General features: G+C 37.5%; 1 protein-coding gene across 4 annotated transcripts in view; it reads right to left on the bottom strand.

Annotated features, from left to right (window-relative positions):
* Positions 1-21271, bottom strand: part of SPICE1 (spindle and centriole associated protein 1) — a 63681-nt gene that overhangs the window by 18986 nt on the left and 23424 nt on the right. For all 4 annotated transcript variants that reach the window (XM_079922031.1, XM_079922033.1, XM_079922032.1 and 1 more), the window contains 4 exons: positions 12942-13084; positions 12593-12730; positions 11975-12240; positions 1145-1276 (listed from right to left, as the gene is read on the bottom strand). In XM_079922031.1, the coding sequence (XP_079778157.1) occupies positions 1145-1276; positions 11975-12240; positions 12593-12730; positions 12942-13084 (679 nt within the window). The remainder of the gene's footprint in view (positions 1-1144; positions 1277-11974; positions 12241-12592; positions 12731-12941; positions 13085-21271) is intronic.

Here is a 21271-nt window from a genome sequence, read left to right as displayed (position 1 = left end):
TCCAGGCCCACAGTAAGTGCTCAATAAAGATTTGTTGAACGTATTAGTATACTTGAAAAGTGTACTATCTTCCTAAGAGAATTGAAAATATATGTTCACACAAATACTTGTACATGAATGTCCATAGCAGCATTATTAATTCATTACACACAAAAAGTGGAAACAACTCAAACGTCCTTCAACTGATGAATGGATAAGCAAAATGTGGTAGAGCATATATTTAGAATATTATTGGGCAATAAAGAGGAATGTAGTACTGATACATGTGACAACATGGATGAACCCCGAAAACACTATGTTGCGTGAAAGAAGCCAGACACCAAACACCACATATTGCATGATTCCACTTATATAAAATACCCAGATTAGGCAAATCTATAAAAACATAAAGTATATTTGTGGTTACCAGGGGTTGAGGGGAGGAGAGAATGGAGAGTGAATGCTAATTAGTATGGGGTTTCTCTTTGGGTTAATGAAAATACTCTGGACTTATCTAATGGTGCTGGTACACAACTCCATGAATATACTAAGAAACCACTGAATTGCACACTTTAAAAGGGTGAGTTAAATGGTATGTGAACTATACATCAATAAAAAAAATTGCATGTCTTATATCTAATGTCCATTGACACAAACATAACTTGTCTACTAACTACTGATTTTCTAGTCTCTTTTGGCTGTTAAGTAAAGGTAATAATAACCACTATTTGAGAACAAAAAGATGAATAAAGATACTGAAGATACTATAAACAACTTTAAACAGCGTATGTTATAGGAGGGTTCCTCAAAGGGTATCCTCTGCTATTTTGAGATGAAAAGTAGCTATCATAACACTCATTTCATATTTTGGATAAACTATTATAATATTGGTAGTTATCATTTAAATGTAGATTCTGTCTTCCCCAATAAATAGTAAGTTTCTTAAAGACAGTAGCCTTATTCTACACTATTTGTAGTCCAAGTTTCTACTATACTACCTCCAATATCATAAATGTGCCATAAAAGTTACTCTTGATGATAATAAAGAAGCAGTAAGTAATCATGCCAGCACAAGTAAATCAAAGGCAAAGAAGAGAATCTCATACATCCATAAAAATGCTTTATACTACCAAACACAGAAAAGTTTGGGATCTCATCTAAGTACCTGGGCAGCAGTATTTTCTTCTCTAAGGAGAAGAACTTCAGCTGTCAGAGCATCAATCAGCTCTCGATGATCGCCTAATGCTTGTTCCAGTTGCTGCCTTGTCTCTACTTCTTTACGCAGTTGGAGCTCACTCTACCAAAAAAAATGTCAAATAAACTCCCATCCATAGCATCACATGTTGAAAACTAAAAGTTTCTACTCAAAGCTGTCAAAGAAGAGAATACTTACAAAGTATATGTTATGTGACAGTAATGACAATTAAATATTTTTATTAAAAGGTTTATAGTTGATTATAATGTGCTGCTTTATCCTCTTCCCTTCTTTAAATATAACACAATGAACAGAATGGTATGTAGAATTAAACAACTACAATTTTTATAGAAGAGAGTGGAAGGAAGTACATATACATGTTGCTTGAATGTATGTAGGCCATCTCCAGAAGGGCACACTGGTATCTGCTAATGATAGTTGGCTACAAGGAAGGAAACAGGTTAAATGGAAGTTAGGGGTGGGAATTAGGTTTTTCATCGTATATTCTTCTGTATCTTTGAATTTCATACCATGTAAATGTACCACCAATTCAAAAATCAAGTTTGCTAAAATATAATTAAAAATAAAAAACAGGTTTAAATGATTTAGCTTTGTAAAGCAAGTGATTAACTAAAAAGTACATGCTTCTAAGCCTGTAATACATTCAGAGAGCCAAAAGTACATTCCTAGAGATTCCTAACTTCTGGGTAGAAGAATGGTAAGACTATCACAAGTCTGACAGTATAATAAATCTTTAAAAAGCAAATTTAGATAGATCTCTACAAGATGGTAGAGTAGAAGGACCTGAGCTCACCTCCTCTCACGAAAACACCAAAATCACAGCTAACTACTAAACAACCATTGACAAAAAAGGACTGGAACCTACCAAAAAAGATCTTCTCCTTCCAAAGATAAATAAGAATCCACGAGACAGTAGGAGGGGCACATTCACTACACAGTCAGATCCCATACCTGCCGGGTGGGCAACCCACAAACTGGAAAATAATTATATTGCAGAAGTTCTCCCACAGGAGTGAGAGTTCTGGGCCCAGGTCAGGCTCCCTGGTCTGGGGGTCTGGCACTGGGAGGAGGAACACCCAGAGCATTTGGCTTTGAAAACCAGGGGGGCTTGATCACAGGAACTCCACAGCACCGAGGGAAACAGAAACGCCACTCTTGGAGGGTACACACAAGGTCTCGTGTACACTAGGACCTGGGGAAAAAGCAGTGACTGCAGAGGAGCCTGCGCCAGACCTACGTCCTGGTCTTGGAGAGTCTCCTGGGGAGGTGGGGGGCAGCTGTGCCTCACTGCGGGAACAAGGACAAGGACACTGGTGGCAGAGGTACTGGGTAATCATTGGCATGAGCTGTCCTGGAGGCTGCCATTTTGATGCCAAGACCTGGCCCCACCCAACAGCCTGAAGGCTCCAGTGATGGGATGCCTCAGGCCAAACAACCCACAGGGCAGGAACACAGCCTGATCCATCAGCAGACAGGCTGCTTAAAGTCTTCCTGAGCCCACAGCCACCTCTAAACACACCCCTTGACATGGCCCTGTCCATGAGAGAGACAAGACCCCACCAGTGGTCAGCACCAGTCCCTCCTACCAGGAAGCCTGCACAAGCCTCTTAGATCAGCTTCATCCACCAGCAGACAGACACAAGAAGCAAGACAAACTATAATCCTGCAGCCTGTGGGATCGCAAACACAGAAAGTTAGACAAAATGAGACAACAGAGGAATATGTTCCAGACAAAGGAACAACATAAAACCCCAGAAGAACAACTAAATGAAGTGGAGATAGGCAGTCTACCTGAAAAAGAATTCAGAGTAATGATAGTAAAGGTGATCCAAGATGTCAGAAAAAGAATGGATGCACAGATCGAGAAGATACAAGGAATGTTTAAGAGCTAGAAGATATAAAGAACAAACAAAAAGAGATAAACAATGCAATAACTGAAATGAAAAATACACTAGAAGGAATCCACTGAAGAATAAATGAGGCAGAAGAACGGATAAGTGAGCTGGAAGACAGAATGGTGGAAATCACTGCCGCAGAACAGAATAAAGAAAAAAGAATGAAAAGAATGGGGACAGCCTAAGAGACTTCTGGGACAACATTAAACGCACCAACATTTGCATTTTAGGAGTCCCAGAAGGAAAAAAGAGACAGAAAGGGCCTGAGAAAATACGTGAAGAGATAATAGCCGAAAACTTCCCTAACATGGGAAAGGAAACAGTCATCCAAGTCCAGGAAGCACAGAGAGTCTCATACAGGATAAGCCCAAGGAGGAACATGCCAAGACACATGTTAACACATTACTGACCAGGGGATTTCTGCAGAAACTAATGCTGGTGGCTGGCAATTTGTTATGTAAGTGAATATGGAAACACTAGCATTTGAGTAAATATTGACAACTATTTTTTGCACTTAATGTATTTATTTGAAACTTTGTACATGTCTTACTAAAGCATTCCAATATTTTGTTAGAGTGTGATAGGCAGTATAGCAGGCACCTCTGTGCAGGGGAACAGAACATCTATTACAAACATACTGTGTTTCACTGTGCTTTCCCCTGAAAGAGCAGATGCTACACTTTCTGGCAGCACTTCTTTTTAGTCCTGTGGGTATTATTTCCTCTAGAATATGTTTTTATTTTACCTGATAGTTGACAAGGTGGATCTTTGCAGGGGGCTCTTTTAGAAACGCCACAAGAAGGACCAGGTGCGGGACTACCACTACATTCACCAGAATGGTCAGTTACCTATTGTCTAGCTAATAAAAATTACTTGTAAGTCATTTTATTCTGTGCATTAAGGCTACAATAAATTTTAAACACATTGAATAAACTGCAGTTACTCAAAAGAAACCCAGTTTCTTATACCATTTTAGAGTTTTCCAGAGGACACTGAAGTTGGACAGATTTGATCAGATCGATCAACTCCTTTCATATATTTATTATACTCTATATACAAGTGAGCTTAGTTATCTGATGACCAGTCCTCCTGTCTTCTTTTCCTGTAGATGCTATGGAGGCGTCATGAATAGTTGTCACCATGTGGACTAGCCTCTTGTCTTTCCATATAAGAAGAATCACTTCTCTCTTCTGTAAGAATGTCATTTCTCCCATCTGTAGATTTTTAGATTTCTCCTTTAATTGGTTTAATAGACCACGATTCTCTCTCATAGTCCCACAAAGTCTGGTTTTATTTTTCAACAATATTTCAGATGTGGACACAGTTGTAATAACTGTCTTTGTAAATATGGTGCCATGAACCAAGATAAGGTTGTAGGACCAATAATATTGTTTCTTGCAGTTTCTTTCCTTCACCCATGTAAATCTCAAGGCTGCATGTATATCCAGTTTCACTTTTGCTAACCATCCTGACCAAAATTCCATATTTTGTAAGTTTTCTGGGATTATAGGTTTGTTTTTTTTTTGCGGTAAGCGGGCCTCTCACTGTTGTGGCCTCTCCCGTTGCGGAGCACAGGCTCCGGATGCGCAGGCTCAGCAGCCATGGCTCACAGGCCCAGCCACTCCGCGGCATGTGGGATCTTCCTGGACCGGGGCACAAACCCGTGTCCCCTGCATTGGCAGGCGGACTCTCAACCACTGCACCGCCAGGGAAGCCCGGACTATAGGTTTTGAATCTGAGTTGTCCTCTCCACTTTATCTTTGCCTCCTCAAGTGATAGCTCTTGTTTGGGTACATAGATCGATTGAAATTTTGGTAGAAAACAATCCAAAAGAGATTTAACTTTTGAAATTCTGTCTGCAGGACGTGGAGTTTCCAAGTTATCATTAAAGTGAAGAAATGTCATTATTTGTTTGAACCTTTTTCTCGTCAAAATCTTTGGAAAGATAGGTGTTTCAAGTAAGGGGTCAGTCGACCAATATTCTTTCCAGTGTGACTTTCTTATTTGTTCCACCAAAATTATTAATCCAAGAAACTTCTTCATGTCACTATTGCTTACATCAGTCCATTTTAAAGCCTTATCATACTTTTTATGATTTTTCATTCTGTTGGTGATACAAGTTTGTTTGAGAAGCAACCAACTTGAAAAAGTCGTTACCAAAAATTAATTCTGCTATTTCACTAACACTTTGTGGGTTATTACATTCAATAGTTACAGCTGACATACCCGTGAAGTCTTCTAATATTTGTGAAATGTTGCCTTCAACCCACTCTTCTGTAGAAGCAAAGAAGCATTCTCCAGCAGTGTGAGTTTCATTTTCATTTTCTGTATCAGAATCAATCACTAAGGTTTTTTGTCTTTTTGTTGGTCTAATATTCACATCTGCTGAATCAGAACTATATTCTGAAGAACTATCATCTCCTGAGACACTAGTATATATGTCACTAGAACAATCAGAGAAAGTATCTGCATAAAATTCACCGAAAAATTCTTCTTCACTCAAAATTTCATGATGCATAATTTTTGAAGATTTTACGATAATAAACTTGCATTTATAATTTACACAATGTTGGAACAAAAACCTAATGGAGCAAAACATGAATAATAATGACAATCGCAAGTTGTATAACGAACGCTTGATCAATTTTAAGCCCTAACAACTTCACACGGTGATATTAATTGTATCACTTTCTAAATACGTACTGATACGTCTCTGGTCAATAACGTTCAGGTAACAAAAGATGTATTAATACATTGCCCGTCAATAAGTTGTTAATCAAATTGACAAAAATTAAAGACAGAGAAAATATTAAAAGCAACAAGGGAAAATCAACAAATAACGTACAAGGGAATCCCCATAAGGTTATCAGCTGATTTTTCAGCAGAAACTCTGAGGCCAGAGGGAGTGGCAAGATATACTTAAAGTGATAAAAGGGAAAAACCTACCACCAAGAATACTCTACCCAGCAAGACTCATTCCAACTCAATGGAGAAATCAAAAGGTTTACAGACAAGCAAAAGTTAAGAGAATTCAGCACCACCAAACCATCTTTACAACAAATGCTAAAGGAACTTCTCTAGGGGGAAAAGAAAAGCCCACGACAAGAAATGAGAAAATTACAAATGGGAAAATTAACTGGTAAAGGCAAACATACAGTAAAGGTAGGAAATCATCCATACACAAATATGATATCAAAATCAACAATCATGAGGACAGTACAAATGCAGGATACTGGAAATGCATTTGAAATTAAGAGACCAACAACTTAAAACAATATTGTATATATATAGATGGCTATATCAAAACCTCATGATAACCACAAACCAAAAATCTACAATAGATATACAGACGAAAAAGGAAAAAGAATCCAAATACAACATCAAAGATAATCAAATCACAAGAAAAGAGAACAAAAGAGGAAGGGAAGAAATAAGACCTATGAAAACAATCCCAAAATAATTTTAAAAATGGCAATAAGAAAATACATATTGGTAATTATCTTAAATGTAAATGGATTAAAGGCTCCAACCAAAAGACACAGACTGGCTGAATGGATACAGAAACAAGACCCATACATATACTGTCTACAACAGACCCACTTCAGACCTAGGGACACATACAGACTGAAAGATATTCCATGCAAATGGAAATTAAAACAAAGCTGTAGTAGCAATACTCATATCAGACAAAATAGACTTTAAAATAAAGACTGTTACCAGAGACAAAGAAGGACACTACATAATGATCAAGGGATCAATCCAAGAAGATATAACAATTGTAAATATACATGCACCCAGCATAGGAGCACCTCAGTATATAAGGCAAATGCTAACAGCCATAAAAGGAGAAATCTACAGTAACACAATAAGAGTGGGGGACTTTAACACTCCACTTACATCAGTGGACAGATCATCCAGACAAGAAAGTCAATGAGGAAACACAGGCCTTAAATTATACATTATACCAAATGTACTTAATTGATATTTATAGAACATTCCACCCGAAAGCAGCAGAATACATATTCTTCTCAAGTACACACAGAACATGCTTCAGGATAGATCACATAGTGGGCCATAAAGAAAGCCTCAATAATCTAACAAAACTGAAAACATATCAAGCATCTTTTCTAACCACAACACTATGATATTAGAAATCAACTACGAGAAAAAAACTGTAAAAACCACAAACACGAGAGAGTGGCATGGACATATATACACTACCAAATGTAAAATAGATAGCTAGTGGGAAGTAGCAGCATAGCACAGGGAGATCAGCTCGGTGCTTTGTGTCCACCTAGAGGGGTGGGATAGGGAGGGTGGGAGGGAGATGCAAGAGAGAGGAGATATGGGGATATATGTATACGTATAGCTGATTCACTTGGTTATACAGCAGAAATTAACACACCATTGTAAAGCAGTTATACTCCAATAAAGATGTTAAAAAAAAAAAAATGCCACCTTTTTGATCTGTGTACTCAACCAGGAAACAAAAACATGAGAGGTACATTCATCTAGCTGATAGGCTTCTGCAGTATCTCTTCAAGCCAGTAGGATCTGTGCCCTGCAGAACAATGTAGTCAGTATGTCTATAGGCCCTGATAAGCTTGAAAAATTATCCATACACTTTCTACATACAAGACTAACCAGAGCCAAGGGGAAAATCATGTCCCTACTTTGGTATTATCTGTCTGATAAGTTTAAATGGGAAAAATGCTTTTCAATTTTTTCCATAGTCATTGAAACTGGTAGTTTAATCTAAATAGTAACGTTAACATCAGTGTGACATTCCAGAGCTACTCATGTAGTTTTAATTTCCCCCCCACTTTGGAGAAATGACCTTGCACTACTGTGTTAAAAAGCAAATAGCTGCTTCAATATTTACATCAAAGTGTTTGCTCAATACATTTCAGTATAATAATTACAAACAAGAAGAGAATGCAATTTTGCATATCATAAGTGTCTTCTGAAAGTCACTAAAAATCCTATATCAATCTAGACACTGATTATGTCCATTGTCTCTTTTATGTAATATTTATTTTCACAGAAATGCCTCAGGTGAATACAACTCTTTCCAGCTTGAGCTTTGTATTTTGGGAAATAATTCACAGAGTTCAGTGCTTCCAACTTTGATAGATTTATTGTCATGGCAGTGCCAAACATCTTTTTCTGATACTTGCTTACACAGAGAGACTCAATGGGCCACGTGATGAGAACCAGAAGTTTAGTGCAGGTGCTTGTCCTAGTTTACACATATTTGGTATTGAACTCCTGGTAATAATGTTTACTTGCATGATGCATTATTGTTTTTCAGAGAGCTACCATATCCATTTCTCTTTGTTACAGAACTGTGGCTGTAATTTCTGAATTACTCCAAAGGTGTCCTGCTTGAGAATGTGTGCACTATCACTCCTGCTAGAACTGCACATCTTTGGACATTATTATTGCTTCTAGGTAAAATAATAGGGAGAGGAGATATGTTTAGGTGTAAGAATTGAAGAAATATGTTCTACTTAACAAAGATCTCATCAGCAGTCCAGTGGAAAACAGTGATTACATTTAGTGAAAATTCTTCCCCAGGTGGAGCTTCTGGACCTAATGAAGGTGGAGGTATTTTTCACTCCTTGATTTTTCTCAGAGAAAGCAAAACCATTATTCCTTGCAATGATGTGGGGAAAGAACAGTGGGAGCTCTGCTCTCCTACAATGAGTCCACCATGCAGAACCTGGATAGGTTCAGTATGTTAATCCATTTGTGTCATTCCTTTGTTGAGGACAGGTCAAGGATTTCCCTTTGCCAGCAGAGTAAGTAATATTTATGGTTCTGCGCATGGCCCATAAAAAAATCCTAAAGATGCTACCAGAAAACTACTAGAGCAATCCATGAATTCAGTAAAGTTTCAGAATACAAAATTAATACAGAAATCTGTCGCATTTCTATACACTAACAACAAAAAATCAGCAAGAGAAATTAAGGAAACAATCCCATTTACTATCATATCAAAAAGAATAAAATACCTAGTAATAAACCTACCTATGCAAAAGACCTGTACTCCTAAAACTATAAGATGCTGATGAAAGAAATCGAAGATGACACAAACAGATTAAAAGATATACCATGCTTGGGTTGGAAGAATCAATATTGTAAAAATGACTACACTACCCAAGGTAATCTACCGATTCAATGCAATCCCTATCTAATTACCAATGGCATTTTTTTGCAGATCTAGAACAAAAAAAATCTTAAAGTTTGCATGGAAACACAAAAGACCCTGAATAGCTAAAGCAATCTTGAGCAAGAAAAATGGAGCTTGAGGAATCAGTCTCCCTGACTTCAGACTATACTATAAAGCTACAGTAAAAACAGTATGGTACTGGCACAAAGATAGACTTATAGATCAATGGAACAGGATAGAAAGCCCAGAAATATACCCACACACCCATGGTCAATCAATCTATGACAAAGGAAGCAAGATTATACAGTGGAGAAAAGACAGTCTCTTCAATTAGTGGTGCTGGGAAAACTGGACAGCTACATGTAAAAGAATGAAATTAGAACATTCTCTAACACCATACACAAAAAGAAATTCAAAATCGATTAGAGACCTTAATGTAAGACCGGATACTATAAAACTCTTAGAGGAAAACTTAGGCAGAACAGTATTTGACATAAATCACAGCACTATCTTTTTGGATCCACCTCCTAGAGTAATGAAAATAAAAACAAACAAATGGGATCTAATTAAACTTAAAAGCTTTTGCACAGCAAAGAAAACAACAAGCAAAACAAAAAGACAACCCTCTGAATGGGAGAAAATATTTGCAAATGATGTGACCAACAGGGGATTTATCTCCAAAATATATTATATAAACAGCTCATGCAGGTCAATATCAAAAAAACAAACAACCCAATCAGAAAATGGGCAGAAGACCTAAATAGACATTTCTCCAAAGAAGACATACAGATGGCCAAAAAGCACAAGATGCTCAACATCACTAATTATTAGAGAAATGTAAATCAAAACTATAATGAGGTATCACCTCACACTTATCATAACGGCCATCATCAAAAAGTCTACAACCAATAAATACTGTAAAGGGTGTGGAGAAAAGTGAACCCTCCTACACTGTTGGTGGGAATGTAAATTGGTATGGCCACTACAGAGAACAGTATGGAGGTTCTTTAAAAAACTAAAAATAGAGCCACCAGATGATCCAGCAAGCCCATTCCTGGGCATATATCTGGAGAAAACCATACTTTGAAAAGAAACATGCAACCCAATGTTCACTGTAGCACTATTTACAATAGGCAGGACATGGAAGCAACCTAAATGTTCATCAACAGATGAATGGATAAAGAAGATGTGGTATATATATACAATGGATTATTACTCAGCCATAAAAAAAGAATGAAATAATGTCATTTGCAGCAACATGGATGGACCTAGAGATTACCATACTAAATGAAGTATGTCAGACAAAGACAAATATCATATGATAGCACTTATAGTGGAATCTAAAAAAAATGATACAAATGAACTTATTTACAAAACAGAAACAGACTAGCAGACTTAGAAAACAAACTATGGTTACCAAAGGGAAAAGGTTGGTGGAGGGGGGTGGGGGGGCTAGGGATAAATTAGGAGGTTGGGGTTAACATATACACACTACTATATATAAAATAGATAACCAACAAGACCTACTGTACTGCACATGAACTTATTTATAAAACAGAAACAGACTAGCAGACTTAGAAAACAAACTATGGTGGTTGGCAGCGGGGGCTAGGGATAAATTAGGAGGTTGGGATTAACATATACACACTACTATATATAAAATAGATAATCAACAAGGACCTACTGTATAGCACAGGGAACTCTACTCAACACTCTGTAATAAACTATATGGGAAAAGACTGAAAAAGAATAGACATATGTATATGTATAACTAAATCACTTTTCTGTACACCTGAAACTAACATAACATTGTAAATCAAATATACTCCAACATAAAAAATAAAAATAAAATTAAATTAAAAAATATAAAACAGAAGTAAACATTTTAATTAATTAATTTTTTAAAAAGAAAATTTAGGAAGACATCTCCAGAGAAATTGATACATGTAAATTAGGTTGGTGAATCAACTTTTTTTAAATGGTAAAATTTCCTTAAACAGTTTTTGGTCATATTTGCTTAACAAATTTAAATATATAAAAAATAAATAACAGTTTAAACAGGTTTTTAAAAAAGGTATAATACATAACCATTTCTAATCCCACAGCATTCTGAGGACTGATTATTATTCACAAGTGAATTAAAGATGTAAAAAAAAATAAATAAAAGATACAATTCTTGCTTGTCTTATAAATTACTTTTACAACAATAAAATGTCTCCCATTTCAAACACTGAAGCAAAGCCCAAGTTACCAGTGATACAAATAATATGGAGAATTTTCCTAATCTGTGTCTACAGATTACAGGCATACCACTCTCCAAACTGAACTGAAGTGGGAATAGCAAGCAGAGAAAAGCAGTAGAATGAGGACATGTTTAGTAGTTCTCATTAACCTGTAACTGCCAAACAGTAATATGAAGTATTAGCACAAGATATAATTTTATTTATAGCAGATTTACCTAACTAATTATATTGTACTAAAGCTCATATTAAAATCAACATCACTTATCTGATGTTATCTGTACAAGGATGTAGAGGAAAATTAAGAGGATAAACCTTTACTACAGATCATCTAAAGCTGACGTATTTTAAACAAAGCTATTCAAATTTGACTATACTTTATTTGGAGATTGCAATAATTCAAGTGTAGAGGGGGAAAACCTACCCATTTCTGCCATTAGTCTGGCAGAAGAGAAGACTCTAATAACCTCACCTCTTTAAGGTACCGAACCAGGCGACAGAGGGAGCTCACGAGCGACAGGGTGAAGCCGGTGAGACCCTGACTGTTCTGGAGCCCCCGGACCTCGCGTCCTGTCCACCGCTCATATTCTTCCATTTCATGTTCCACTTCGTGTATCATGTGTTTGAGGACATCTAGGCTGGGGTTACTGCTATTCGGTAAGTCTGTGGAGGCTGTGCTGGCTGATAACACGCTATTCTTCTGTTTTGAAGGAGCACGCAAATCTGGTTTTCTTTTCACTGATAATGACAGAAGTCATTCTATGTTAAGACTGGGAAAAATTACAGTAGAAAAACGTTTGACTGTTGTTCACAATTTATAAAAGGTTTTTTATCGAAGTTATCATCATTTTCTCATAAAGAATTTATACTGTTTGAACCAGATTTACACTATCTATAATGAATGGATGAGAACCATCCTTCTAGAGTTACATGGAATAAAAGGAGGCATTGCCTGGCTACCATTCAACAAACTCTTACTTAGTAGGATCCAACTGGATGAGTTTAAGGGAAAAGACATGCACTAATAAACTAAGATAGCTGTGTCAAGTTACATGTTTAATAACCCACTTTGTCAATTAAGAGACTGAACCTTTATTTAGCAGCTGTTTTTGCTTCCTTGAGTTCAGCACTTGTCTCACTACATAGCTTGAGTCTAGAGTCTCAGTAGATTCTTCCAGCTGAAGCCTCGTATGGATTCTCTTAACAGCATTGGTAGCATTCAGAGCAGCTAAAAGGGAGAATTTTTCCAAAAGTATCTCAAGTGAACAACAACAAAAAAATTTTAAGCATGTCAATCGACAGGTCAATGAGTATTTACTCAACCAGGCTAAGACAGTCAAAACTCAAGTAATGTTCCTTTAAAAAATTACTGTGCTTAAGAAAGAACATAACGAAGTAAGCTACTACTCTGGGAGAACTAATACAGTCAGGAACCAAACCTTTTTGTTCTCCCGATGGAGAAGCAGATGATGGAGTTCCTGAAGAGGTTGTTATTTGTGATTGTGTTGCTGCTTTCTGCTGAATATCAGTCCATAGTTTATTAATTAACTCGGAATTATCTTCCGTTATTTTGTGGAGAAACCTATAAATTATGGGACAACAAGCTATATTAGAATTAATAAGTACTACCATTTAACTTGTTCAACTGTTTACATGTTTGATTTGAAGAAACTTTTAATAATTCATAATCAAAGAGAAATATGTTTTGCTTTAACTTACAAGATAAAAATCTAAAATGCCAGTCTTCTCGGTGTTAGAAGGAATCATTCCATCTCCCTCCCAGCTTCCTAGCTATGCTGGCTCCTAAACCAGGAGCGATTTGCCCTTTCTGAAGTTTTGTGCTATAGGTTATGTCCTCCTCTCTCTTTCTCTAGAGAAAGTACATGGTTTCTATGAAGGAGCTTGTCCTCAGAGCACAGTCTCTGCTCATCACTGAAGTCAAGTGACTGGAGCAGACTCTGCCCCTGTGTTTCAGGGAGGCGGGGAGAGGGAATGAGAAGAAGAGCTACAGTGTAGGGGGTGAGAGACATAAGCTTTTTGCTGTAATCACCTTTATCACTGATAAAGTTGATTTTTCAATCTTCAGTTGTCTGATTTCTTTGTCTATTCCCCAACTAGAGTAATATTTAAAAGAGGTAGAGGGTCTAAAAGTGGAAACAACCCAAATGTCCACCAGCTGATGAATGGATAAGTAAAATGTGCTCTATCCACACAAAAGAATATTATTCAGCCATAAAAAGAATGAAGTGCTAACATGTTACAATATGGATAAATCTTGAAAACATGTGACAGACCCCAGACACAAAATATCACATACTGCATGATTCTATACAGAGGAAATGTCCAAACAGGCAAATCTACAGAGATTTAAAACAAAAACAAAAAAACCCAGATTCATCTAGCAAATTAGATTGGACTGAAAGGTTTGGGAGAAAACAGGATCTGACTATTTAAGAGTATAGGGCTTCTTTGAGGGTAATGAAAATGTTCTGAAATTGACTGTAGGTTGAACAATTCAATGAATATACTAAAAATCTGAAGATCTTTGAATATTATGCTTTAAATGGGTAGAGTGTATGGTATGTGAACTATAAATCAATAAAACTGTTATGGGAAAACAACAACAACGAGAGAGGAAAGGGGAAATCTTATTTAGTGGCTCTACAAACCTCAACCTAGAGGAGTTGCTTTAAAGCAACCTGTGGACAGCACATTGAACACTAGTTGCTATTAAGTTTAGTTAACAAAAGGCTGTAATGTGGTCCATTCACATTATGGCTAGTTATCAAATCATCAGAAAGACTCCTCTGTAAGACAGTGTTAGTTAGGTCTAAGTCCAACCTTCAGGATAAGTCCTAAGAAAAGTATCATAATGAGATTTCTGTACAAGTTGGGAAAATCCAAACCAGTTTGAACTCCCATTACCACCTCTAATGTTTATACTTTTAAGAATTAGGTTATATCAAATAACAACAACAAAGTAAGACAATACTATCTATGGTAGGCTTAAGAATGGCCCTCCAAAAGATACTCATAACCTAATCCCTGGAACTTGTGAATGTTACCTTATCTGACTAAAAAGGGACTTTGCAGATGGATTAAGTTAAGGGTCTTGAAATAGGAAGATGATCCTGGACTACCCAAGTGGGCCCTGAATACAATAATATGCATCCTTAAGAGAGAAGCAGAGGGAGGTTTTGACACACACAAGTGGAGAAGGTGATGTGAAGGTGAAGGCAGAGGCTGGAGTGATGTGGACACAAGCCAAAAACACACCACCAACCAGCAGAAGCTGGAAAAGGCAAGGCGTGGATTATAACTTAGAGTATCCAGAGGGAATGTGGCAATACCAACACCTTCATTTCAGTCTAGTGAAACTGATTAAGGATTTCTGGCCTCTAGAACTGTGAGAGAATAAATTTCTGTTGCTTGAATAATAAACGTAATTCTGTACAAGGTTAGTTATATTTAGGTTCTGAAAGAAAAAGTACTTAAAAGATGATACATATTTCCAGGTATTCCTAACAAATGGTGACCAGCTAAATTTGAATTACTCTACACATCCTACAAAAAACTATACAGTGAAACAAGAAAAGCAAATAAAACAGCATATAACCCATACCTTCTATATTATTGGAAGACAGAGAATACTACTAACTTCAAACTATCTGTAGGTAGAAAAATAAGCGTCAAATTCCAGCAAAGATATTTCTTGAGCTCCTGTAAGAAGCCTTTGCAAAGAATGGGGGCAGTTCAAAATAACTGCACAGAGAAAACGAAAGCTGAGAGACTAATGGTGACAAAAATCACCTCTAGAAAGAAAAAGTCCACTCTAAGTATGTAAATACTTAAAAAAACAACAACAACAACAAAAACCTGGGCAATCATAACGCCACCAAGAAGTTTGTAGAACCCAAGGTGGTAGTTTTGGGAAGGCATCACTTCTTAAGGAGAAGAGAGTGAATATGAAGGGAGTGGTACCCTTTGGAGGCTGAGTGCTAAAGGAGAAAAGATGCAAAAGTCCTTCAAGACAAAAGAGAACCATGATATTGGAGAACAAACCAACTTTAACCCACCAATGCTTTTTTTTTTTTTTAAAAAGGCTCTAAATAAGCTGTGCTTCACCATAATTGACAGAAGAATCACCTAAAACTCCCAAACCTCTCCACAAAATGTACAGTATAACAAAGGCAGTATATCAAAACAGAAAACTGAAATTGAAATATTTCAGCTAATTAAAATTCCTGCCCCCAACATGCAAAAAAAAGAAGAAAACTGGGCTTCCCTAGTGGCGCAGTGGTTGAGAGTCCGCCTGCCAAGGCAGGGGACACGGGTTCGTGCCCTGGTCTGGGAAGATCCCACATGCCGCGGAGCGGCTGGACCCATGAGCCATGGCTGCTGAGCCTGCGCTTCTGGAGCCTGCGCTCCGCAACGGGAAAGGCCACAACAGTGAGAGGCCCACGTACAGCAAAATAAAAAACACTCAAGAAAACAGGATTTGAAAGACGTTTCCTTAGCATTAAAAAAAAAAAAGGGCTTCCCTGGTGGTGCAGTGGTTGAGAGTCCGCCTGCCGATGCAGGGGACACGGGTTCGTGCCCCGGTCGGGGAAGATCCCACATGCCGTGCAGCGGCTGGGCCCGTGAGCCATGGCCGCTGAGCCTGCGCATCCGGAGTCTGTGCTCCTCAACGGGAGAGGCCACAACAGTGAGAGGCCCGCGTACCGCAAAAAAAAAAAAAAAAAAAAAAGACATATAGATGGCCAATAGGCACACGAGAAGAAGCTCATCATCATTAATTATTAGAGAAATGCAAATCAAAACTACAATGAGGTACCACCTCACACCAGTCAGAATAGCCATCGTCAAAATTACACAAATAATATATGCTGGAAAGGGTGTGGATAAAAGGGACCCTCTTACATTTTTGGTAGGAATGGAGATTGGTGCAGCCACTATGGAAAACAGTGTGGAGATTCCTTAAAAAACTAAAAATAGAATTACCATATGATCCAGCAATCCCACTCTTGGGCAAATATCTGGACAAAACTATAATTTGAAGAGATACATGCACCTCTATGTTCACAGCAGCACTATTTACAATAGCCAAGATATGGAAGCAACCTAAAGGTCCATCGACAGATGAATGGATAAAGAAGATGGGGCATGACACATACACACACACACACACACACACACACACACACACACACACACACACATAAGAATACTACTCAGCCATAGAAAAGAATGAAATAATGCCATTTGGAGCAACATGGATGGACCTAGATATTATCATGCTAAGTAAAACAAGTCAAACTGAAAAAGACAAATATCATATGATATGTGGAATCTAAAATATGACATAAATGAACTTTCATGAAACAGAAACAGACTCATAGTTGCCAAACAGGAGGGAAGGGAAGGGAACGATGGACTGGGAGTTTGGGATTAGCAGATGCAAACTATTATATACAGAATGGATAAACAACAAGGTCCCACTGTATTTTATATATATATATATATATATATATATATATATATATATATATATATATATGTATATATATATATAAATATCCTGTAATAAACCATAATGGAAAAGAATGTGAAAAAGAACACATATGTGTATAACTGAATCACTTTGCTGTACAGCAGAAACTAACACAACACTGTAAATCAACTATACTTCAATAAAATAAATAAATTTTTAAAAAAGAGAGAAGTGGGCTTCCCTGGTGGTGCAGTGGTTGAGAGTCTGCCTGCTGATGCAGGGGACACGGGTTTGTGCCCCGGTCCAGGAAGATCCCACATGCCGCGGAGCAGCTATGCCCGTGAGCCATGGCCACTGAGCCTGCACGTCCAGAGCCTGTGCTCCGCAACGGGAGAGGCCACAACAGTGAGAGGCCCGTGTACCGCGCAAAAAAAAAAAAAGAGAGAGAGAGAGAGAAGCCACTTTTGGCCTAAGCCATTTTGTGATCTAAGCCTGACCACAATTCTTGCCCTTGAACCAGTCTCGGTAGTTAATGATCTTAAGGGAAGTAAGGGAATTCAGTAACAAAGAAAACACAGTCAAGAAACAAAAGTTCAGCAATAAAATGAGTGCTAATTGCTCCTCAAGGGATATACATAACAATCTGATACAGTTTTTGAGCTCTGCAGGAACTAAGGCCCCCACCTAGGTGGGAGATGGAATGATGATGTTGACCCTCCTGACTTCAATCAACTAAAGCTTGGACTCTGCCAACATTTGTCCCAATTCTATGCTGAATTCTCCTCTGCTCAAGCCTCTTCATGAATATGCATGTACTCTTAGCTTAAAACTTCCCCAATTTTACTGTTTGGGGAGACACTGCTTTGGGAAATATCCCCCGAGTTCATCTTACTTGCTGCAAGTAATAATAAATCCTTCCTTCTCTCAAAAAATAAATTAATAAATAATAAAATAAAATAGTAACCAACAACAAAAATACTCAGGAATAATTTTAACAAGAAATGAGGAAACCTATATGAAAAAAAACATTAAAATACTCCTCAAAAACAAAAAGGTAGACATTAACAAATTGAAAAACATCCTTTGTTCTTGGATAGTAAAACCCAGCATAATAAAGATGTCAGGTCTCTCTAGTTAATTTATTAATATAACAAAAATATCAATAAACTTTTTTATGATGCTAAATAAGTTGACACTAAATTCATACAGAAGAATAAACATGTAACCATCATTATGAAAACTCTGAACTGGAAAAGGCTAGGAGGGAAGTCTATTAAAACAATATAAACTCTAATTAAAACAGTGTGGTGGGCTTCCCTGGTGGTGCAGTGGTTGAGAGTCCGCCTGCCGATGCAGGGGACACGGGTTCGTGCCCCGGTACAGGAAGATCCCACATGCCGCGGAGCAGCTGGGTCCATGAGCCATGGCCGCTGAGCCTGCGTGTCTGGAGCCTGTGCTCCGCAACGGGAGAGGCCACGACAGTAAGAGGCCTGTGTACCGCAAAAAAAAAACAAAAAAACAAACAGTGTGGTATTGGAGCATGACTACAGAAACAAGGCCAGTGGACTAGAAAATTCAGAAGTAGATCCAGGTACACACGGTAATTAATGTATGCAGGCAGAATCTCAGATCAGTGGGGCAGTAATAAATGGTGCTGGGGCAATTGGTTACCAATTTAGGAAAAGATAAGAAGCAGAGCCATACCTCATACCACATACCAAAATAAACTTCCAATGGATCAGAGAACTAAATAAAAAATAAAACCACAGAAGTATCAGAAGAAACATGAGTGAATTCCTCTAAAATCAGTTTTAGGAAAGAATTTCAGAGTATGATTCAAGATCCACATGTAAAAGCAATGAATGATAAATTCAAACTATATATATATTCTTTTTTGTTGTTGTTGTTGTTTTGTTTTTGTTTTTTTTTGCGGTACGCGGGCCTCTCACTGTTGTGGCCTCTCCCGTTGAGGAGCACAGGCTCTGGAAGCGCAGGCTCAGCGGCCATGGCTCACGGGCCCAGCCGCTCCGCGGCACGTGGGATCCTCCCGAACCGGGGCACGAACCCGTGTCCCCTGCATCAGCAGGCGGACTCTCAACCACTGCACCACCAGGGAAGCCCTATATTCTTTTTTTTTAAACATGGAATGCATCACAAATTTGTGTGTCACCCTTGCAAAGGGGCCATGCTTATTTTCTCTGTATTGTTCCAATTTTAGCATATGTGCTGCCAAAGCGAGCACTATATATATATTCTTAACTCTTTTACTTGTTAAAGAAATTCAAAAGACAACGAATTGGGAGAAAATATAACATATTACACAGGTAAAAGACTAATATCCTTAATATGTAAAGAATGCTTACAAATTAATAAAAAAAGGATCAAAAACCTAAAAGCAAAATGGGCAAAAGACATGAATAGACAATTCACTGTAATGTCCCTTAAATATATGACAAAATTATCAATTTCACTTAGAAAGGCAAAGTAAAACTACGCTGAGATAACATTTCTCACCTATGAAATCAGCAGAGAAGTCTGACAACACACTCTGGTGCAGACACTCTTGTAAGTTGCCAGTAGGAGTGCAAAATACTACAACCCTCATAAAGCAGAATTCAGTAATTTTAGAACAAAATTACATAGCATTTACCTTTTAATCCCAAAATCCCACTTCTAGTAATTTACTCTAAATACACACCTTCAACCATACAAAAATACATATGCATAAGTTATTCACTGCAGCATTTTTTAATTGAAAAATATTGGAAACAACCTAAATACTTGTGTGTGTGTGTGTATATATATATATATACACACATATAGCATTGCAAAAACTGGATAAAGATGTGCAAAAGAATGAAATTGGACCCCTACCTTACACCACTCACAAAAATTAACTCAAAATGGATTAAAGACTTAAACATTAGACCTGAAATGGTAAAAATCCTAGAAGAAAACATAGGGGAAGCTCATTGACATTGATCTTGGCAACAGTTTTTTGGATCTGACACCAAAAGCACAAGCAAAAATAAATAACTAGAACTACATGAAACCAAAAAGCTTCTGCACAGCAAAAGAAACAATCAACAGAATGAAGAGGCAATCTATGGAATGGGAGAAAATATTTGCAAATCATATATTTAATTAGGGGTTAATATCCAAAATACATAAAGAACTCATACAACTTAATAGCAAAAAACCCAAACAATCCAATAAAAAAAATGGGCAGAGGAACTGAACAGACATTTTTCCAAAGATGACGTACAAACAGCCAACAAGTACACACACGAAAAGGTGCCTGACATCACTAATCATAAGGGAAATGAAAATCAAAGCCACAATAAAAGCAAAACCAAACAAAAAATAAAACAAAAGTAAAAAAACAAAGAAAACAAAAAACAAGAGAACCAAACAAAAGAACCCAAAAAAACAAACAATAAAAACAAAACAAAAACAGAAAGCAAACTAAAAAAAGCAAACATAAAACAAACACATAAAAATGATTAAAAAAACAAACCCACAATAAGGTATCTCTTCACATCTATAATAAGAATGGCTATCATCAAAAAGTCAAGAGATAACAAGTGTTAATGAGAATGTGGAGAAAAGGGAATCCTTGTGCACTGTTGGTGGCATTGTTAATTGGTACAGCCATTATGGAAAACAGTGTGAAAGTTCCTCAAAAAATTAAAAATATAACTACCATATGATCCAGGATTTCCACTTCAGGGTATATATCAAAAGGAAATGAAAACAGGATCTCAGAGAGATATCTGCACTCCCATGTTAACTGCAGCACTATTCACAATAACCAAGATATGGAAACAACCTAAGTATATGTCAACATATGAATGGGTGAAGAAGATGTGATTGAGATACATAGATATGTATCATATTCCACTGTATACATATACAGTGAGATATTATTTAGCCATGAGAAAGAAGGAAATCATGCCATTTGTGACAACATGGATGAACCTGGAAGATATTACATTGAGAAATACAAGTGAGACAAAGAAAGACAAATACTGTATGATATCACTTATACGTGGAATCTAAAAAAGCTGAGGGGACTTCCCTGGTGGCGCAGTGGTTAAGAATCCGCCTGCCAATGCAGGGGGACACGGGTTTGAGCCCTGGTCCAGAAAGATCCCACACGCCGCAGAGCAACTAAGCCCATGCGCCACAACTACTGAGCCTGCACTCTAGAGCCTGTGAGCCACAACTACTGAGCCCACGTGCCGCAACTACTGAGGCTGCGTGCTGCAACTACTGAAG

The sequence above is a fragment of the Stenella coeruleoalba genome, assembly GCF_951394435.1.
Source record: "Stenella coeruleoalba genome assembly, chromosome: 5".
Lineage (NCBI taxonomy): Eukaryota > Metazoa > Chordata > Mammalia > Artiodactyla > Delphinidae > Stenella > Stenella coeruleoalba.
The sequence above is the reverse complement of the archived record's forward strand: the minus strand, read 5'-3'. Positions and strand labels throughout refer to the sequence as shown.